We start from the raw sequence: 21,667 nt of genomic DNA on the forward strand, positions 1-21,667 counted from the left end.
TAGTTCCACTAATTCAGACCAAAAAACCTGTTTACTAAAGTAAAACTAGCAGCATCTTGGACGTGTTCATTAGGAGTTTTTCACCTGTGAACACCTGGCGTTTGTAACATGTGACACTGAGGTGGCAGTGAATCAGAACATTATCTGACCCCAGGTCAGCTGAGAGCCTGGAATTGACTGGAAGTCATGGATTACATGATCAGAATATCTCTTTAATTCATGAATCATGAGGGAATGTTTATGAATGAATGAATATGATCAAAGGTACAGAAAGACTATCAAGGAAGGAAAGAAGGAAACCATAAAATTGCATAAAGAACAGAAAGAAAAAAGAAAGATGGCGTGAAGGAGAAAGGAAAAAAAGAAAAAGAAAAAGAGGAAATTCAGGAAGGAATGAAAAAGTTAAGAAGGAAGGAGGAACCAAGAAAAAATGAAATAAGGAAGTAAGAAAAAAGCAGGAAGGACGAAGAAATAAAAAAGAAATAGAAGGAAGGAAAATGTAAAGAAGGATGGAAAAATAAAAAGGAAGAAATGAGGGAATGAAAAAGGAAGTAATGAAAACAGAGGGAACAATAAAAATGATGTAGGAAGGAAGGGAAGAAGGAGGAAAAGAAAAATAAAGAATAGAAGAAAATAAATTTAAAACAGGAGAGAAGGAAGGAAGGAAACCTAAAAAGGAAAAAGAGGGAATAAAAAAGGAGGAAAAAAAGGGATAGAGAAAGGAAGAAATTAAAAAAGAAAGGACAAAAGGAAGGAGGAGAAAGAAAGAGGGAAAGTACTAAAAGAAAAAGAAAAGAGAGAAGCTTCAGCAGTGACGAGACGCTCAGACTCACCGGGGGCCCGTCAGCTCCAGGTAATCCAGGTAACCCCGACCTGCCCAGAGGTCCCTGAGAGACAGAAACACGTCAGCGAGGTCAGAGGTCACCGCAACAGAACCAAACAGGAAGTGACACGTTGGTGTCAACAAAAAATAAATAAATAAAAAATTTAAGAAAAGGAGCTCACTTTTTCTCCCGGTGGTCCGATCGGACCTTGAGGACCAGGAAGACCCTGTGAAGAAAGACAATGAGCATCTGTCGCCATGGCAACCACAAACCCCGCCTTGATGTCACATAAAGATGTCGTGGTGTGTTTGTGGATGGGTTTCCATGCAGGATTTCTAAGTGCGCGTTAATTTATTGTAGAAAATGAGTGAGAAGTTAAAAATTAAAGAATAAATCTGACCTCTGAGGTCAACTCAAACATAAATCAGGAGCTTATTTATTTTTTTTTTTTACATCATCATAAAAAACAATAACACCGCTGTTCACCTGAGTTCCTGGGATTCCCTGCTGACCCGGTGGGCCGGGCTCTCCTTGAGGTCCCTGAGACGAGACAAACATGAGCTTCAGTCTAAACAGAACCTGGTTTCAGTCAGCAGGACTCAGAGTTCTACTTTAATGGTGTAAAAATGACCTTTTTCTTAACAAATCTTGTAAAATTGAGACAAATAGACGTAAAAACAAACTGAGACAAATCGTTCTGTGTTCTGACGTTGAATCATGAAGCTGATTAAAGCTGGACTCTTCACCAATGAAGGTGCTAACTGAACTAAATGGAGCCCCGAGCTGTAAAACTGCAATGTGAGCTGAACTCACATGCAAATCCTTCTCCCTTCCCTCCCTCCAGACGGTTGTGAGCATCTTGTTGCAGATACTAAAATTTGGATCTCTGAAATATTCAGGAAACTCCTCGGAAAACAAAACAGAAAGCTCGGTCGCCTTTTTAACACTTGTCTCGGATGACTGAGGATCTGCACTAAACATACGGCTACTTATAGAATTTATTTATTTTTACACTTTTTCAAAGTATGTACCTTTATTTACATTTTTCTCCTCAAAAATGAATGAACAAATATTTGAAAATCTTTCAAATCTACTTCAGAATACTTGATTCATTTTTAGCTTTTAGCTGCTTTTTTGCTAATATCAGGTAGTTTTCAGCTTTTCTTATTTTAGCTTTTATTTTGCTAGTTTTAACTTTAGTTTTGATTGCTTTTAGCTTAATTAGCCTATTTCAGCTGAGTCGATGTCATCTCTCATGCTGCATTTTTGCTGGGAATCTGCAAGTAAAATACAAAATTTAGTTTAATTCTGCAACAATTGAAACATTTGGCTACTTCTAGACATTACTTATTTTGACACCTTTTTAAAGTATATACCTTTATTTACATTTTTATCCTCAGAAATGAACAAACTCTTCAAATATTTGAAAATCTTTCACATCTACTTCAGCTTACTTGATTCATTTTTAGCTTTTAGCTGCTATTCTGCTAATATCAGGTAGTTTTCAGCTTTTCTTGTTAGCTTTTAGCTTTTATTTAGCTAGTTTTAACTTTTGCTTTGATTGCTTTTAGCTTATTTAGTCAATTTCAGCCGATTAGATGTAATCCCCCATGCTTCATTTTTGCAAAAACAAGTTTTTCTATTTTTTTTTAAGTCTTGATTAAAACAAAACATTAATAAAACACAGAAAAGCTGAGAATATTTTTCCCGCCAACAACTCTCTTTGTAGCTTTTATTTTGAAGGTTTTGGAGAGACTTCGGACAGTGCAGAACTCTTGCTCCCAGGCATCAGAATAACCTTTGACCTCACATCTGTGCATGCTGAAGGCATTTTGAACACGAGCTGAATATAAAGTCTGCTCAGATCCGTCATGGAGCCGAAGCTTTCCTGGCCTCAGGGATCCGTTCAGACACATTTCAGCTGGTCTGAGAGCAGCTCGGGTTCGTACCATGTTTCCTTTGGGACCGGGAGGTCCGTCGACTCCGGCGACACCCTGAGGAGGAAAGAGCAGCGGAGAATCAGCATTTGTGGTACTAGTTACAGGAAGTGATGTCAGATGTTAGGTGGTGAAGGTCGCGGTACGCACAGGAACTCCAGGGGGTCCAGGAGAGCCGCGGGGTCCCAGCAAACCTCTAGGACCCTATGAAGGAAACAAATGGCATCACTTTTGATCCTCCCAGTCTTTAATTTATGTATAAATCTTTATTATTGTTAAACTCCAACAGGTTTCTATTGTATAATAAAATAAAACATCAAAATAAAAGCCTTACACTCTCTCCAGCCAGTCCTCTGGGCCCGATCTCTCCGTCCTCCCCCTGTGGGAAACAAAACGAGTCAGAGTGACTCCTCTGAACGGACTGTCTTCAGAGCATCATTTGATTTGAACAAATCAAGTAAACCAGAGGGTTAGAATCAGCCGAGTTCAGGAGGAGTGGGTGAGTTAAGCCCAAACTCTCCTCCTCCCTCGGTTTGGTTCTCTCCATCTCCTTCTGCCTGAGCTGGAGGGACTCAGCTGGTCCAGCAGGACTGTCAGAACCTCACCTTCCTCAGGTGAAGCTTCATCAGAAGAAACAAGGAGGACTTACTCTCTGCCCGTCCTCTCCAGGGGCTCCCACAGGTCCCATTGGTCCCACCTCCCCCTGAGGAACACAAACACAGCTTCAGTTCATCTTTAGCTGATTGACTCGTTATGGCTGAAATTGTTCAGATTGGTGAGGTACAACTTTGTTTTGATTCCAACTAATTCTGCACACTTTGAGGTATTTTAGCCTTTTTTTTTATATGAAAGCGTTTGACGCATTCAGGGGATTGATGCTTTGACTTTTCTTTTCAATTGTTTTGTTTAATTTCAAGTATTGTTTTTTCCAAGTATTTATTTATTTATTTATTTTCCTCACTCGCTCTCATGCAAAACGGACACATTTCTTCCCTCTCCCGTCCTCCTCCTGCTTTCTTACTTTTAGCTTTTAATTAGCATTTTGCTGTTTTTAGCTAGCCTTATCTTGTGTATCAGAGCTCCTATTTACACATCTTCCAAAAAGTAAACTTCTGTCATGGATCTGGTCAGCTAGACTTTAAATGCAACTGATAACATTTTGTTCAACAAAGTAACAGGGTCCTGGAGAACCCTCATGCCCCGCTGAGACTCACGCAGCAGGATACGTCATGGATCTGATGTGCCTTTCCATATTGTCTCAGGAGGACGCCGAAGATATTGGAATCATGATATCAGGGTTTCTGCCTTTTGGCACCAATGGATACCTATGCTATCAGCTATTAAAGAAGACGGCGGCAGCAGTTTCGGCCATGGCAAAGCTGCCGACCCTGTCTGAAGGTTTGGTTTGTGCTTCGAGCACTCAAAATCAGCTGATTTACGAGCTAAACCATAAGATGGAAGTGATTTGTGAGAATTGCAGGCCACTTGCAGCTTCTGGGACTCGTCAGAATGTTGGGGACGACCTTGGTAGGAGCTAATAACCATGAACCAGTGGAATGCCAACAAATCTGGCCATTTTGGATTAAAAGTACCATCAGAACTCAAGGCTGACGAGAAATAACAGTCTGCCTGAAAAAAAGCAACAACTGTGGCTTATCTGAATCTGACTCCCCCGGTTGGCCTCGAAGCAGGCCGACTTATCAAATTTCTCCTGGGATATGTGTAAACTAAGAAAGTTCTGTCTATCGCAACCCCCTCTCCCCCCCAGCAAACTTCTGTGAATGCTTATCAGAGTTGTACCGACTGACACCACCGTCTTAACAGGACTATGGTGCTATCTGGAAGTGCTTCATGGACAAATCTCACCGTCTTGTCATCAAATGCAAATGTAATGTGTTTATAAATGTGCTTGCTGGTAGAGTTCTTTGACGTCTTAAATCGTGTCCTGATAAGAACAAGATGTGAAGAGATCTTTTTTGTAATACCACTATCCTCTCCTCATGGCCTTTACCCCTTTTCCTATCTAAAAGAATAATGGGCCGTGCTCTCAGGAGCAGCTGCAACGTGCACTCCGCCCATCTTTCGGATGACTGTGCGAACATAATCTCACTGTATTTCGGTACAATGATAATAAAGCTTATTCTGACTCTTAGTTCATAAAAATCCTCAAAGATCTCTTCAAGTTTTTGAGAACAATCTGCTTCAGCTACTGGCTCAGCATTTGTATTCTTATGCGACTTTTAGCTACTTCCTGGCATTTAACTAGCCATTTGACACCTTTACCTTCTAGCCTTTTGATACTTTTAGCTAGGTTTTTGCTATTTTAGCTTTTAGCTAAGCTTAGCTGTTTTAGCAATCTTTTGGCTACATCAAGTTTTGGATAATGTTTTGCTATTTTAAGCTAGGTTTTTCATACTTTTAGCTTTTAGTAAACATTGAGCCGTTTTTGGCTTTTAGTTAGCCTGCTGGTACTTTTACCTTTGTACTATACTTTTGACATATTTAGCTATGTTTTTGCTGCTTTTAGCTAAGCTTGTGGAATTTCAGCTAGGCTTTTGCTATATTAAGCTTTGGGTATTGTTTTGCTACTTTTGGCTAATGTAAGTTTGTCTTAGCTTTAGCTTTTAGTTAGCATTTTGCTGCAATCAGCTAGCTTTATGCTACATTTAGCGTTCATGGAGACTTTTGCTAATGTAGATTTTTGTTAGCTTTTTACAATATTAAATCTTTAAGGTTTTGTTTTTTTTAGCTGGGTTTTTGCTGATTTTAGCTTTTAGCTAAGCTTTTGCCAATTCAGCTAGCCTTTTGCTACATAAAGCTTTGGATTATGTTTTGCTATTTTTAGTTAGGTTTTTTTTTTTGTTTGGCTTTAAGTAACATTTTGCTGCTTTTAGCTCTAAGCTAGCCTTTTGATACTTTTGCCTTTGAAATACACTTTAGACATTTTGAGCTATATTCTCGCTGCTTTTGCTAAGCTTTTGCCATTTCAGCTCACCTTTTGCTACATTAAGCTTTGGATAACGTCTTGCTACTTTTAGCTAGGTTTTTCTTACTTTTAGCTTTTAATTATCATTTTGCTGTTTTTAGCTAGCCTTATGCTACATTGAGCTTCAATTTAGCCTTTTGCTAATGTAGCAATTTGTTAGCCCATTGCTTCATTAGGCTTTTAGCTAGTGATCGGCTGTTTTGTAACTCAAACAACTTCGTTTCTGCTTCATCCAGCTGTCAGACTTTATTTCCACAGAAAATTCAGATTTTTTTTCCTTTTGGTTTATTTTATTTTATTTTTTAAATTAAAGCCCAGATGAGGAACAAGCAGGAAGAGTTGGTCAAACTGATCTCACTGAACTTTCACCTGTTTTTTCATTAACACAAATCATTTAAAAAAGACCAAAACTCTTTTAGCATTTATAACTAAACAAACTTTTATATTATTACAAACACTCGCTTGTTAAATAATGTTTTAAAGAAGTAAATCTGTACAAGCTAAAACTTTATTCTGCAGAAAATGATTTTTCTTGCGTGGAAACGGTTTCTGTAACAAACTCCAAATCACCGAGAGGAAGTTTTTGTCAAATAAAAGTTTTTATTATTTTTTTTAATTTATTCTCTTAGTGAAATACTTTAAAAGATTTATTATTAAAGCAGGGCTGTTCAACAAAACTGCTCAGGGGGCCACAGTTTCTGAAAGCCAGCAGGTCGGGGGCCAGACAGCCAACAATTAAAGTCATTATGTAAATAAACTAAGTATTATAACAATATGTTACCTTTTATATTTGTTTATTTTATTGCACTGAATCATAAATCCAATAATGAATTCATTGGTGGGCCGGACTGAAGTCACCCGCAGGGCATTTCCGGGCCGCGGGCCGCCAGTTGAATAGCCCTGTAATAAAGTCTGGCCTCATAAAAGATATAATGTAGGAGATCTCTCTGTTTGTGTGTTAGCAAAATATCTCCTGAACCACTTAATTGATTAATGGACACCTCAGACACTAATCAATTCCACAACCTGTTCAATTCAAGATGGCTGCCACAGCTAGCTGACCTTAGCAACCACAGAACAGCTACAACTCAGTCAGTATTTAAGATAACGAGCTAAAGTTTGGCATGTTAGAAGCCAAAAGTCATCCCTAACACATCTGAACATTTGCAGACTTCACAGGATCTTTGCTATTAAATGTTAAAGCTAGATCAGTTTGTGTGTTAGCAAAATATCTCCTGAACCACTGGACATACCTCAGTCAAACTCTCAGTTTAATTCAAGATGGCAGCAACAGCAAACACAAAAATAGATACAGCTAGTTCATTTTGGCAGATGAAGAGCTAAAATGTGACGTGGTAGTAGCTGAGAGTCATCCCTAACAGGATGCAGGAGCTATTCATTAAATTGTAGCATCTAAGGCAACGTAATGTAAATCTTGTTGGGAGGTTTATTTTACAATTGAACTGTTTAAATGGCCGAACGAGCGTTTTTCCTCTCTCTGAGTATCGTGCGCACACAAGCGTGCACGCCATCTCTTGGAACAGTTTGGTTTAAAAACTTTTTTTTTCGGCTGACGTTCACTCACCCTGTGGCCCTTTTCACCGGGCAGCCCGGGGAGCCCGTCGAAGCCTCTGTCACCCTGTGGACAAAGCAGAAGGTGCCATGTTTTCACTACGTCTTCCACTGTGGCTCATCTACATGAAGAGCAGCATTTGTACCTTGGAACCCGGCTCTCCAGGCATCCCTCGAGCTCCATCAGCACCAGCGCGACCCTTAAACGAAAATAAAACTTTAAAAACTTCAGCACATTTACACATATTATAGAAAACCTTAACTCAGAGGACCTAAAAGGGAAGTCACATGTTTCAGATCATTTGTTTTTCTTTATTCTTTATCTTGTATTTTATTAATTTTCAACAAGTTATTTTATTAAATATTTGAATTTTAAAGCTAATATTTATTAATTAATGATACAACAGCTTTAAAAACTATGTATCTAAAAGGAGGTGGCAGATGGGGAACCATAAAGAAACACATTGAAGAGAGATTCAGTAGAAATTTTTTTAACAATAAACATCTTACCTGCTGTAGATACAATAGCTCTAGTTTTATTTTGACCAGAATATTGAGCTAACAGCTCATCCAAACAATACAAGCAGATTTATGCCATTTTAAAACTTGTATATTCAGATTTTTATGAATTTTTCCAAAAGTAAACGGCAGCAGCAGCTAGCTCTAGCACTTCTAGTGGGCACCTTTAGGAAAAATCTCCCAGTATTTCCAGCAAAATAACGAAAAAGTGAAACTGACAGTGGTTTATGGGGAGTGTGGCAAACACATGGCATCACTATGAAGTATAAATAGAGCTTTTAGACAGATTTAAATCAGGTTTTGCAGATTTACCAGCAAGAACATCTAGGCCTGTCACAATAACAAATTTTGCTGGGCGATTAATTGTCTCAGAAATTATTGTAATAAACAATAATATTGTTTGATTGTCAAATTTAAGAAGAAATGTTGGTTATTTTTATTTTGCGTGTAGTACCATTTTTGACCACCGGATGGCAGTATAATACTGTTTGAAGCAAAGGATGGATAGTGAGGAAGCGAGCAGCATTTCTCATTAAGAACAATGGGAGGGAGGCCCCTTGACGTGACATGGGCTGTTTCGCTTCGGTTCTCAAAATGGCGGACGCTCAGTGTGGTTTGAGCTCTTTAGCATAGCATTTTTCACACAAAGCTTTTAATAAAAAAAAACAGCTTCTTTTTGCTGAGAAAAACAACTTTTTTACACGAAGGCACTGGTTTAAACGATGAATTTTGGAGCTTCGACAAGACGGAGGTTTTTTTTCCTGAGGTTGGCCTGTTAGCTTAGCTTGTAGCTTAGCTTCTCAGCTTAGCTGCTTAATGATCCAAAAATGCAATTTTGGATCGTTAAAATGGATTTGAAAGAGAAAGGGAGGGGTCAGTGGAGAGCACCGGAGTTGACCCTTTTGTCGTCCAGTGTCTTCAGTAGAAAGAGAGAGACACGAAGAAACGATAAAGCCGGTAAATGAAAATGAGGTTGATAATTTTCATTTATCGTGCGATTAATTGATTTATCGTGTATCGCGACAGGCCGAAGAACAACAAACTTTTAACAAACATTAAATGCTTCATCGTGTTCAGCACACCAGCGGCGCCCAACCTTCATCACACCAGAATGAGGAAACGGTGACGTTTGTCTTTACTCTTTTCTTTTAGGGTTAGCTTGTAGGTTTGCTAAAATATATTTAAAAAATAAAATCTGATATGAAATGATCTATGGGCCAGTACAGGTGTCTGTCCTCATGGGTGGGGGGGACCCCTACGATCCCTCTGACTGGACAGATTGTCAACGTAACCCTAATGTTCAGGATTTTAGAGTGTGATGTCATCAACCATTCAGTTTAAATGGTAATGAACCAATCTGCTAATCTAATCCAATCTGCTCTGGACTATTGGAGTCCATTAGACTATAGAGGTAAAAACGATTAATCCAACTGGACCGAGTTCCAAAGAGGACCGCTGTCGTCATCTTCTTACAACAGACGTCATAACAGTTCATGCAAATACGGTTTTCATTGTAAGTCACCAGCCTCACGTTACACAAAGTGCTCCAGCTAGCTGCTACTGCTGCTGTTTGAGCTCTAGCTTACATAAATACGTCACGTAGTCAACGCAACATGCTTTATCAACAAAAATCAGCAACAGATTATAAAAACTGGCTGCTTTTGGCAAAAGTGAACAGAAATACTTTTTAGCCCGTTTGCTTTCAAATCGTTCAATTTCTAAATTTACTTTCCGAGAATTTAGTTTTAAAAGAGACGTCCTGATGCTAATGCTACTTTAGCTGTTGTCTTCTGTCTGTGCTGCAGCGTTTTGCGCAGACTAGATGAATAGATGAGTAAAAAACGAACATGTTTAGCCCCCCTGTTCATCATATGTAAGACAGGTAAGATATTAACTGTTCATGGTGTTTCCACAGAACTAGATCACAGCACTGAGGGAGGTTGATTAGCACCTGCTAGTTTCTCTGAGTAATGTCTCCTGCTCAGCTTCAGACTGATTTTTTTTTTTTTCCAGGAAACATTTGCAGAAACAGCAGAGGTGACATCATCAGAAGAAATCCAGTGCAGCATAAATTACTAAATAAATCAATCAAATAAAAACAATTCTCTAAAGACTATATTCAATTGTAGTCAGAAAAGTAACATTAAAGAAAATGCGTTTAAACTTATCATTTTACTGCATCATTCTGTGGCTTTTAAACAGCAAGACCAGAATAATCAATCACAGATCACTAGATCATCAATCACAGTTCTGCTCCTATGAATTTGACTTCAACTGAGGAAAGAATTATGGTGGTTTTTTGTTTCCATTTACATTTCCCACATGCTACCATGAACCAAAGACAATTAATTTGATACAAATAATGCAAAACAATATTATTTTTCTTAATGTTTGTCTGTTTTTCAACTGGAACAGTTCTATCACCACTACATTAGTTAATCCAGACTTCCTCCATCGTTGTTTTTTGTGTGTTTTTGTGTCCAGATAGGTCAAAATGTTTGGCCTTGTTGCACCGTGACACTGACAGCAGCCCACTTCTCCTGTTTGGGCATTTTCAGACGGATTAGGTGCCCGGATATCGATCCGAGGATTGGCCTCGGCTCGGACCTTTCAGTATCCATCAGACAGATTTTTGTCCAGGTGAAAATAATCCTCTCAGCGTTCAGGGAGTGAGCGCAGGCACAAATAAAAACAACAGACACACGGGTAGCAGCGTTAAAGGGGAACGTGTTCACTCACCCGTTTGCCGGACTTGCCAGGTTGTCCCGGAGGGCCCTGGGTGCCCCGGGGCCCCTGCACAGACACAAGAAGAGCATTCAGAGCCACACAAGACCCACATGCAGCCTGCAGAGAGGCCGAGAGCTGAGAGTCGTACTCACCTGAGGACCGGAGTCTCCCCCATCACCTTTCAGTCCACTCGGACCAGGTGGGCCCTAAAGCGACAACAACCAAAAACTGTTTGTTCGTTTCACTCAGATCTCTGAGGGACAAATGATAGAAACTGAACAGCAGAGGGCAACATTTAGCTACACATGAGCTGCAGATTCTTCACCTGCAGAAACACACTTTTGTTCAGGTTGTTTTTTTTTTGTTTGTTTTTTTTATTAAAAAAAAAAAAGTTCACATTTCATTTGGTTGTGAACCAATGATGCCAACATTCACAAATTAGGTAATCTGATTTATGACTTTTATAAACTTTATGTTAAATTTTTGGATTTGACCAAACAATATGATAATATTTCTGTTTGGACACGAAACAGTTTGTTTAATTTACCAACAATTTCCACTTAATTCCCATAAATTAACATTTGTGTTTCAAAGAAAGCTTCCAATTTGTCTTGATGCATGATCAATAATCCAGGGAGAAAAATCAAACAAAGTGAAGTCACATCCTCTGGACGGATGCAAAAAATAAAAAATAATAAAATAATAATAAAATATGCTTATTTTTAGAGGACCTGACTTAACTTTGTTAGATTCCAGTTTATGGTATTTCCAAAACCCCAACTTTGTTTGAAAAGTTTCTGGACATTTACCAGGATTTCATTTTATTTATTTATTTATTTGTTTATTTGCAACCTGAATCAGAACATTTGTCAGTTTTTATGGCAGCATTAAAAGGGCAAGGTACAAACAACAACTTCTGGTTTTAAAGAGAAACTGGTAGTTAGAGTGGGCACGCTCCGGCCTCCAGTGGGATTTAGGACAAAACCATAAGCTCTGGAGCAGTGAGGGACACACTGGGTCAACAAAGACATAAAACCTGCATTTTGATGTATAAACTATACAGAAAGTGTAAAATCCCACATTCTATGAATTGTTAGATTTATAGAAATAAACAGAGTTGGTTTTAATCCCATTGCTTTCAGTTTTATGGGGAACTGGGAAAAATCTTGATTGTTTCAAACATTTGGTTTGTGCCGCATGATGTTCAGCGCACGCACAGCGTTCCTGGTTGAGCTGCAGCTCACGCGTTTCATTTAAAGTTTGGGCTTTTTCCTAAACTGCGGGAGGAGTTCACCAAAAAACCATCACGGAAACCGAAGGCGAACCATCGGATGAGTGACGCGTGTCCTTTAGCGCTCAACCTGTCGTCACGGTGACGGGTGTCTTTCACAGGGTTGCTGGAATCAACCCATTAAAAGTTGACGTTCGAAGCTTGAAACCCAACACGTATTAAACATTTTCATTTCCACACATGCACGGAGAACTGTGCATGCACAAATAGACGCAGAATCACCGTGGATAAGCATTTAGACAAAAAAAAAAACACCATTCAAACAAGAGCTTTTAAGCCAAATCATTATTTTAACTTGTCTCTGTGTATTCACTTTTATATGTATTCATTAAATTGGAATTACTTTCTTCTCTCTGCATCATTTTCGTCCCAAAATATGAATTACAGTATATAAACAAAAGAAAACGAGAACGTATCTTAAGCAGTGAACACGCTCACGTTTCAGAGCACTTCCTGTATTGTTCAGATTATAAGGCTCACTGTCGATTTTTGAGATAATTAAAGAATTTTAATTGCGCCTTATAGTCCGAGAAATACGGTACTTTTAAAACGCCGTGAATTTTCACGTATAGAAAACAATTTCCCTGACTGGAACGTGATGTTTAATCATGCAAAGTGCAGTTTGTGACATTTACAATTAGCATTTGCATTAAAAAAGTGAAAACCACTCACCACGGGTCCAGATCTTCCAGTTAAACCCATCGGCCCTGGGGGTCCCCTCATGGCCAGCTGCAGACAGAGACAAGTGCACGTTTCAATCCGAGAAACAAATCCATAAAACGTTACTCTACATCTTTATTTCCCAATATGCATCTGCAGCAGATAAAAGCCAAGGAGCGAGCTTTTTATAAACCATCATGATGAGTGTTTTCATGCAGCGGCTCCACTTCCCCGTCATAATTCTGTTTTAGTTGCTTTGAACATCTGATGATTATTAGCCCTCACCCCTTTTAAAGGCAGCACACTTTCAGCTATTATCTCATTTAAACGTCTACGTTTAGCTGTTTGGCTTCATGAGAATTTATGCACATGTATTAGGTTCTGTTTGCAAATAAAAAAAGCCTCGCACGCTCAATATTTTCTGAATTAAAGCAGCTTGTGAGATTAGTTTCTGAAATTTACGATAATCCACTTTCAGGGTCGTTCTACCTGATTGCGTCCACATTTATAGCCTGTGGGGGTGTAGCAGATCTATGTTCTGGTAAAGTCTGGTGGGTGAAATCAGATGGTGAGTACGCGGGATGTTTTTAAATTTTCTTTTCGCTGAAAAAGGAGTGGAGGAAGAAACAATCTAAAGATTTCTGCACCAAAGCAAAGCACGAGTGGTGAGAGTTTAGATTAATCACAAGAGCGTCTCAAATCAGCTGTTCTGAAAGCTCTAGAGTTACCCATGAACTGTGGCAGCAGTGGAGAGCAAGAGGGTGGTACGGAAGCTCAGGAGTGCCATAATTCATGTGCATTAAAACTTGAAAAAAAATTAATAATGTCATAAGCAACCCTCGTGTATAAAAAGCAGAATAACACTGAGCCGAGAAGCTAGACTTGTTTTTGATTATTTTTGAAGTTTCATGTTGTTCATATAATCTTTTTTATTATTATTTTTTAGGATTGCACTTTATTTTTCATGAGTTTGGGTCGAATTAATTAAAGCAAACACATTTTTAATACAATTTTTTTTTAAATATTAATGTCTGTCTGACCCGTAGAACACTATTTACTACAGTAGTCACTTGTTTATTGCGGGGGAGCTGTACCCTGAAGATCCACGATAAGTGAAAAACTGCAAAGTAGTAATAGTAGTACAAGTAGTAGTTTTTTTTAGTATATATATATATATATATATATATATATATATATATATAAAGGCATTTTAAACCCTTCCCACAGTCTTGCAATATTCTAAACAATGTTTCTAAACTCTAAAAGAGCACAGAATGTCATGACTTCAGCTCCCTGCCTCCGCTGCTCTCAGCCACCATAAAGCGTTCTTGGCCACGCCCACTTCTCCGCTCTGCACGGAGAACAGCCGATCAGCTGCAGCAGGAAGCTTACCCTGCAGCGTGGGCTGCAGAAAGGTGCAGCAGATGCTAAATAATTTAAAATAACTCATTCTAAATAAAAGCCATGCCGATCCTGCGGCTCATCCATCTATCAGCCAGTTGTGTGTCATTTCCAATCTTACTTGGAAAAACCGCAAAAGAGCAAGTCCGTGATAAATGAATCGCGAAGTAGCGAGAGACTACTGTATTAGGTATAGATATACTATTAGATAATTGTTTTTTTTTAAATTTAGTTTACTTTTTGTTAGTTTTCCTGAAACAATCTGTGATCCCAAAGGCTTGCACCAAACTGTGATTTCTTGAAACTACCCACGGCTCCTCCTGCAAAAACACATAACGATGATTTCTGCACCTGTTGCTTTAGTCCATCTTTAAATAGACCGCTCCGAAAGTACTTTCTAACACTCTCTCCTGCCAGTTGTACAGCTGTGTGGGGCAGTGGGGGGTCTTTCCTGGATCTTTACTTACTCTGGCCTGGGAAAGGATGGCCTGTGCCTGGGCTTCTTGTGCTGACACCACTGGCCCCTTCTCACCGTCCCCTCCAAAACGAAACTGTTCAACACACACACATCACGTGACTATTTCAGCTGTCGCAGATGTGTATTATTAACCGTGTGTACTTTGTTTGCGGGCTTACCGGCAGCATCAACATGGTACCAGGAGGTCCCGGCAAACCATCTGCACCTGCTAGACCGGGACGACCAGGAGGACCCTGCAGCGAAGAAGAGACGCCACAGATCATTAACGTTATCAATCAACAGCGCAATTATGGAAAGTGCAAACGCTGTAGGTAAAAACTAAATGTTGGTTAATTAAAAATATGATCTACATATTCTGTAACAGCGACAAAACAGACAAATTTGACAAACAAAATAAAGTTATTGGATGTTTTGGGTTTGACTTTGAGCTGTCTAGTGCTGCCAGTCGATAACAGGACTGGAGCGGTTTACTAGTTCGATAACCTTTAGCTCCGCTCTCTGCAGCCATCCTAAACTAAAGGTTGTCGTCCAAAACAAACATCCTTTGGATCAACAAGGAAAGTAAGAGTACCTGCCTTGTGTTTCTATGACATACTGAGATATCCATCCATCCATCCATTTTCTTTACCCGCTTATTCCATTTTGGGTCACGGGGGTCACTGGTGCCCATGTCCAGCAATCACTGTGCGAGGGGCGGGGTACACCCTGGACGGGTCGCAAGTCCATCACAGGGACACATAGAGACAAACAAACATTCACTCTCTCACTCACACCTAGGGACAATTTAGAGTTACCAATCAGCCTAACATGCATGTTTTTGGACTGTGGGAGGAAACCGGAGTACCCGGAGAAAACCCACGCATGCACGGAGAGAACATGCAAACTCCACCCAGAAAGGCCCCTGGACCGGGGTTTGAACCAAGGACCTGCTCGCTGAGAGGCAGCAGCTCTACCAGTTGCGCCACCGTGCTGCCCCATACTGAGATATGTTACAGTAAAATATGTCACAGTGTCGCCTCTTTATTGTATCCAACGCTCGAGCAAACGAAGGCACAGCTCCAGTAAAAACTGTTGGATTTATTGATCTTATAGTGGAATTCTGTAGCATGACGTTAGCAACATAAAATGTCACATGTAAAAATGAAAACTTATTTTAAAGTGACCCCAAATTATCTCATGTTGCGCTACGCTAACGCTCTGCCGAATCTACGGTACTGTTACGCCTAATAGTCGTTTATCTTTCTTATCCATTGTGTTTTGAGTGCTATCCATTTGTGTTCTTGGCAAATGTATTTATTTATTAATCTTTCTTTAACCAGGCACACTGACCTCTCTTTCAAGGGAGACCTGGCAAGCCTAACATGCATGATTTTGAACTGTGAAAGGAAACCGGAGTACCTGGAGAAAACCCACACAAACACGTAGAGAACATGCAAACACTACACAGAAGGACCCCAGGTCTAAACCAGGAATTGGACTCAGGACCTTCTTGCTGTGATGCAAACGTGCTACCCACTAAACCACTGTGATGTCCCAAATATACCATCTGAGACCATAGAAACTAAGAGGATTTCAGCTTCTGCTGCAGGCTCGTGATGGAAAAAATACATAAATTTAGCATACGCCATGCTAACAATGCTAACACTGAGGTAGCGTAGTCCCTCGTTTATCGCAGGGGATCCGTACCCTGAAGACTCGCGATAAGTGAAAAACCGCGAAGTAGGAATAGTAGTATAAGTAGTAAGTAGTGGTTTATTTTCTTATTTATATATATATATTCATATATTAAAGTGTTTTAAACCCTTCCCACACTCTTGCAATATTCTAAACAACGTTTCTAAACTCTAAATGCAGAATGTCATGATTTCAGCTCCCTGCCTCCGCTGCTCTCAGCCACCTGCAAGCGCTCGTGGCCACGCCCACTTCTCTGTTCTGCATGGAGAACAGCTGATCAGCTGCAGCAGGAAGTTTATCCTGCAGTAAGGGCTGTACAGAGGTGCAGCAGGTGCTAAATAATTTTAAACAATTTATTTTAAATAAAAAATTCCATGCCGATCGTGCGGCTCATCCGTCAATCAGCCAGTTGTGTGTCATGTCCAATCTTATTTTGAAAAACCGCAATAGAGCGAATCTGCGATAAACGAACCACGAAGTAGCGAGGGACTGCTGTACACACGCTATATACATACAGAAACACAAATTTTATGCTTTTGTCTTAAATGGCCAATGATTTCTCAAGAAAGTTAAAATAAATAACGTTATGTCAGCGGCTTTAGCAAAGTAGCCAACAAGTACCGCCTAATTCTGTGCAGTGACGACCTAATTTAAAATAAAACAAGATTAAAGTCCAATTACTGACTCCGTTTAGACACCTCCGGTTCATTACTGCACCTTTTAAAATTCAGTTTTATCGTCTTAAACTGGAATTGACCAAAAATGTGTTCAGGCGCAACCTTCAGCACCTTTCCTTCTTTACTGGTAAAAAGAACGGCAGCAAGAATTAGAAAAGGTTTGGCATTCGTCCAGCTCTAATCTTTAGTGACTCATGATGTATCACAGGATATTTCTTTAAAAACACAAACGTACATTTTTTTATGGCAACAGTACAAAACGACGTCTGCAAAGTTTGTACTTGAGAGAAAGCAAATATTATTTGAAGAAAATGTGAGGGTTTATTAAATCATGCAGCACATGTTAACACGTGTGTCTGTTAGCAAAATTTCTAATCAACTATATGGTTATCGATGAAACACAGAATCAACTTTAGGAAACAGAAAAATGTTTTTAACTCATAAGTTTTACAGATATTGAGCTAACATGGTCTGTTTGTTTTGGGATCCTAGATGTTAACTCACTCTGTCACCAGGATCTCCAGCGACGCCTGGGGGTCCTTGTAGGCCCGAAGGTCCTGGAAGACCCTAAAAAACACATTTAAGTTGTAAAACCAGTCTGAACGTTACTGGAACCTGACAGCCAGTCAGCTGATCAATGGGGATTTTCTCTTTATACTCACAGCTTGGCCCGGTGGTCCTGGTGGTCCTTCGATCAGCATGCCCTTTAAATTACAAACATACCGTTTCACTCTTAACGCTCTGTTATGGGATGCCGTTTGTAAAGTTACACAGCCAAAATTTAACAGCAATATTTTGGTTTATTTAGCCTTTAATAAGAAAAAAAAATTCTTAAAAGTCTTATTTTCACTGTTATTCATACATATATAAATGTCATAGTTCCAAACTAGGATCACTTCTCTGTTATTTGCAGATGATGTGGTTCTATTGGCTTCATCAGGTCATGAGCTACAGCTTTCTCTGGAGCGGTTTGCAGCTGAGTGTGACGTGGCCGGGATGAGGACCAGTTCCTCCAAATCCGAGGCCATGGTCTTGAGCCGGAAAAGGGTAGAGTGCCCTCTCCGGGTCAGGGAGGAGGTCCTACCCTCATCTATGGTCATGAGCTTTGGGTTGTGACCGAAAGGATGAGATCACGGATACAAGCGGCCGAAACGAGTTTTCTCCGCAGGGTGTCTGGGCTCTCCCTTAGATATAAGGTGAGAAGCTCGATCATCCGGGAGGGACTCAGAGTCGCTGCTTCTCCACATCGAGAGGAGCCAGTTGAGGTGGCTCGGGCATCTGGTTAGGATGCCTCCTGGACGCCTCCCTGGTGAGGTGTTCCGGACACATCCCACCAGGAGGAGACCCAGTGGAAGATCCAGGACACGCTGTGCGGACTACGTTTCTCGGCTGGCCTGGGAATGCCTCGGGATTCCCCCGGAGGAGCTGGACCAAGTGGCTTGGGAGAGGGAAGTCTGGGCCTCCCTAATTAGGCTGCTACCCCTGCGACCTGACCCCGGATAAGAAGAAGAAAATGGATGGATGGATGGATGGATGGATGGATGGATGGATGGATGGATGGATGGATGGATGGATGGATGGATGGACGGACAGATGGATGGATAGTTCCAAACTAAATATTTAATTTACAAGCTAAATATTTAATTTCTAAGTTAAATATTTAGTCCTAAACTAAATATTTAATTTGCTAACTAAATATGTAACTTGCAAGCTAAATATTTAGCTTGCAAATTAAATATTTAGTCAGCAAATTAAATATTTATTTTGGAAATGAAATGTTTAGCTTAGAAATTAAATTTTTATTTTGGAAATTAAATATTTAATTTACACCTAAATTTTTAGTTTACTAACTAAATATTTAACTTTTCAGTTAAGTATTTCGTTTGTAAACTAAATATTTAGCATGTAAATTATTGAAACTATGACATTTATATTGCGAAGTATGACTTTGAAAAAAAACTTTAATTTTTCTTATTAAAAGCTAAATAAACCAAAATATTGATGTTAATTTTTGACTGTGTAACTTTACAAACGGCACCACATACTGTGTAGCTGCCAGCTTCAGCTCAGCACGTCAGTTTACAGTTTAACAAAAAGCTCAGTCTGACGTCTGACAGTGAAAACACAGTTTAGGACCTTACAGGTTCGATCACAGCCGGTTCGCCCTTCTCGCCCTTCTGGCCATAAGCTGCTTCAGAACCGGCAACCTGCATGTGCAAAGCAAGAAAAGACGGGATATTCTTTACACAACCAAAATAATAATGAAAAAAACTCTAAAGAGAATAAACCAGGAGGGGAGAGGATGTTTTGACACTTCCAATCAACAGATCAGAGAAAACAAAGACACCACATGAACAAACAGGCACGTGTTAGTAGAGAGGAGCATGGACGGACCTCATCGCAGAGCCAACGGACAATTTGTTTTATGTCTGTTGGGAAGTGGAATTAAGATGGAAAGGATCAAGACAAAAGAACAAACTAGGAAGTTCCTGGAGAAGCTTTGACGGGGGCTGAAACGTGGCGGCTATTTTCAAATTTAGATGACTAAAATACCTACGTTTTGATATATACTGTAATATCTTAAGTAACGGTACATTATTCTAGAATTATGCCGCTCGGGGTGGCTGCATGTTGGAGCAGCTCTCTTTTATTCTGAGATTTTACCTTTAGAAACTTTAATTCCTGTTTTTCTGGATATAAATCACATTTTTTTGGGTGATTGCTTCCTCCAGTGTTGGATGCTGTGCAGCTGGAAGGATTTTTACTGAAACTTTTTTTACTTTTGGACATTTATTATGATGTGTAACCATGACAACAAGGTGGGGTTTTTTTTACAACCAGGAGCTGCTGATTACCATCTCAAAGCTCAAAAAATATACAGCCCTAAATTTCAAATGAGTTGAAAAGGAGGCGCTGTGGATGCATTCCCGTCTCCCTGCCGGCTGTGCTCAAGTGCCTGACTGCTGAGATCCTGGAACCGGCAGGAAACGTGGCTCGTGACAGCAGAAGGACTGGGATCGTCCCTCGACACCTACAGCTGGCTGTCCGCAGCAACGAGGAGCTCGACAGGCTGCTGGGAGGATGGCGATCACTCTGGGAGGAGTTCTGCCTGGCATTCGGGCGATCCTGCAGCCTGGGGGAACTGGGAGGCCAGCCGAGTCTGGGTGGACGGATGAGAAGGCATCTGCGGCCAGTTTCTTAGGATCCACTGTGGGATGGAGCTTTACAAGAGATCCTTCCTGTCTACAGTCTTCAGTATCTATAACAACTCTTAATGAAATGAGGATAACGAGTTACAACTACAAATAATTTCCCTTTGGGATTAATAAAGTATTTTTGAATTTGAATTTTGAAGATATAAAGTTAAGAAACCCTTGTCAGGTGGATAATAACAAGGTGCTGCCTTCAGGTTTTTGTTTGGCCTTTTCCTCGTTTGTGTTTCTGCATTTTTTTCACTTTACGTATCATCATGTTTCTGTAGGACTTATTTTAATGTTCTTGCTTGTTTTATTTCCATGACCAGATTTTCTCCTCAGCTCCACTGTTTACCTTCTTACACACACCTGCCATTATTCTTCCTGTTCTCAGCTGCACTCACTCAGTAATCACCGCTCGCTGAAGAAATTGGACGCTGTTTTTCCTGTTTAAAGTCAAATATTTGAATGTAAATCCTGCTCTTGCTCAGTACTCTATTTTTATTTCACCTTCGTGTTTTTAGTCATTAAATACATCTAAAAATCGACCTGCTGCCGGCACACATGGATCCAACCACCCAAACATAACAAAACCTGGAGCAGGTCACTCTAAACGTTGATGTCACTGATAGAAGTAGTCTAAAATAGCTTTTAAAGAGGGTTTAGGACATCCTTGTAAAAGAGATTAATAATCTCAATGGATTTCTTTCCTGGTAATATAAAGGTTTAAATAATGATAAAAAATTTAACTGGGAAAGGTAATGAACAGTTAATGTCTTACATGTGGCAGATAGCTATTTGAACGGCTTCAGTTCAGAGAAATAGCTTAACTGTGACAGGACTGATGAGCCTAAGGCTAGTCTAAGACCAAAGTGGATTCAAGTGTAAACCCTCATTTATAAACATTTGCGTTCCTGTGGCTTAAATAAAAGTTTGTGGGTATTTGAAAGAGCAAGAAGTAAAAGTTTATAAACCTGACTCAGCATCAGATCAGAGTTCAAGACGGCAGAGATTAACTTTGGTCTCAGTCAGAGAATTTTAAGCTAAAGCGCTCTTCTGTAACTTTTTAATTTGTCTTCAAATGCCCCCCCTTTGTCCACTTGGTCCAGTCCAGTTGGGCTGGTCCAGTCTACCCCCCCCCACAGCTATTCAATATTTATACTAACAACTAATCATAACTACTTTGTATGTATTAGGCATCTTCACGAGAACTAATCTGATTTAACTTTAGTCTATTTTGACTTTTTGCTGAAAAAAGACGCATTTTTATTAAAGTTTACCCCCCCCCCCCCCCCCCGCCCTCCCCCACTCCACCCCCCCCCCCCCCCCCCCCCCAACCAAACAGAGACGTGTCCTGCTGTTTATCCAGCTGGCCAGGAAACTTTCATTTTTACCGTTCCCACAGTTCAACGTGGGGAAAGTACACAAATTGCGCTCACCCGTGACTATAGCTTCCACTTTATAATCCTTTCAAAATAAAGTCAGATGGCAGAAACAGATGCTCCGAGTTCTTCCTGTTGGTTAATTATTATTATTATTTTTTTTTTAGGTTGTTCTGTCGCTAATAACTCCCAGGCTCGAAAAGCAACATTTGGAAACAAACAAACAAACAAAAAACAAAAACACATATTTGATGTTTAAGATAATGCTCAAATGAATCATTTTAACTAGATTTTAAATATTCAAAAATCACTACGCTCATCAGTCCAGTCAGAATTCAACTTTTT

General features: G+C 39.8%; 1 protein-coding gene across 1 annotated transcript in view; it reads right to left on the reverse strand.

Moving 5' to 3' along the window:
* Positions 1 to 21,667, reverse strand: part of col11a1a (collagen, type XI, alpha 1a) — a 124,952-nt gene that overhangs the window by 63,746 nt on the left and 39,539 nt on the right. Inside the window, exons 9-25 of the mRNA XM_037694096.1 lie at positions 18,888 to 18,953; positions 17,409 to 17,450; positions 17,251 to 17,313; positions 14,554 to 14,628; positions 14,385 to 14,468; positions 12,529 to 12,585; positions 10,718 to 10,771; positions 10,578 to 10,631; positions 7,466 to 7,519; positions 7,333 to 7,386; positions 3,411 to 3,464; positions 3,096 to 3,140; positions 2,912 to 2,965; positions 2,774 to 2,818; positions 1,311 to 1,364; positions 1,006 to 1,050; positions 834 to 887 (exon numbers count right to left, since the gene is read on the reverse strand). Of these exons, the coding sequence (XP_037550024.1) occupies positions 834 to 887; positions 1,006 to 1,050; positions 1,311 to 1,364; positions 2,774 to 2,818; positions 2,912 to 2,965; positions 3,096 to 3,140; positions 3,411 to 3,464; positions 7,333 to 7,386; positions 7,466 to 7,519; positions 10,578 to 10,631; positions 10,718 to 10,771; positions 12,529 to 12,585; positions 14,385 to 14,468; positions 14,554 to 14,628; positions 17,251 to 17,313; positions 17,409 to 17,450; positions 18,888 to 18,953 (954 nt within the window). The remainder of the gene's footprint in view (positions 1 to 833; positions 888 to 1,005; positions 1,051 to 1,310; positions 1,365 to 2,773; positions 2,819 to 2,911; positions 2,966 to 3,095; positions 3,141 to 3,410; positions 3,465 to 7,332; positions 7,387 to 7,465; positions 7,520 to 10,577; positions 10,632 to 10,717; positions 10,772 to 12,528; positions 12,586 to 14,384; positions 14,469 to 14,553; positions 14,629 to 17,250; positions 17,314 to 17,408; positions 17,451 to 18,887; positions 18,954 to 21,667) is intronic.

The sequence above is a fragment of the Nematolebias whitei genome, chromosome 20 (assembly GCF_014905685.2).
Source record: "Nematolebias whitei isolate Nwh7 chromosome 20, NemWhi1, whole genome shotgun sequence".
Classification (NCBI taxonomy): Eukaryota; Metazoa; Chordata; class Actinopteri; order Cyprinodontiformes; family Rivulidae; genus Nematolebias; species Nematolebias whitei.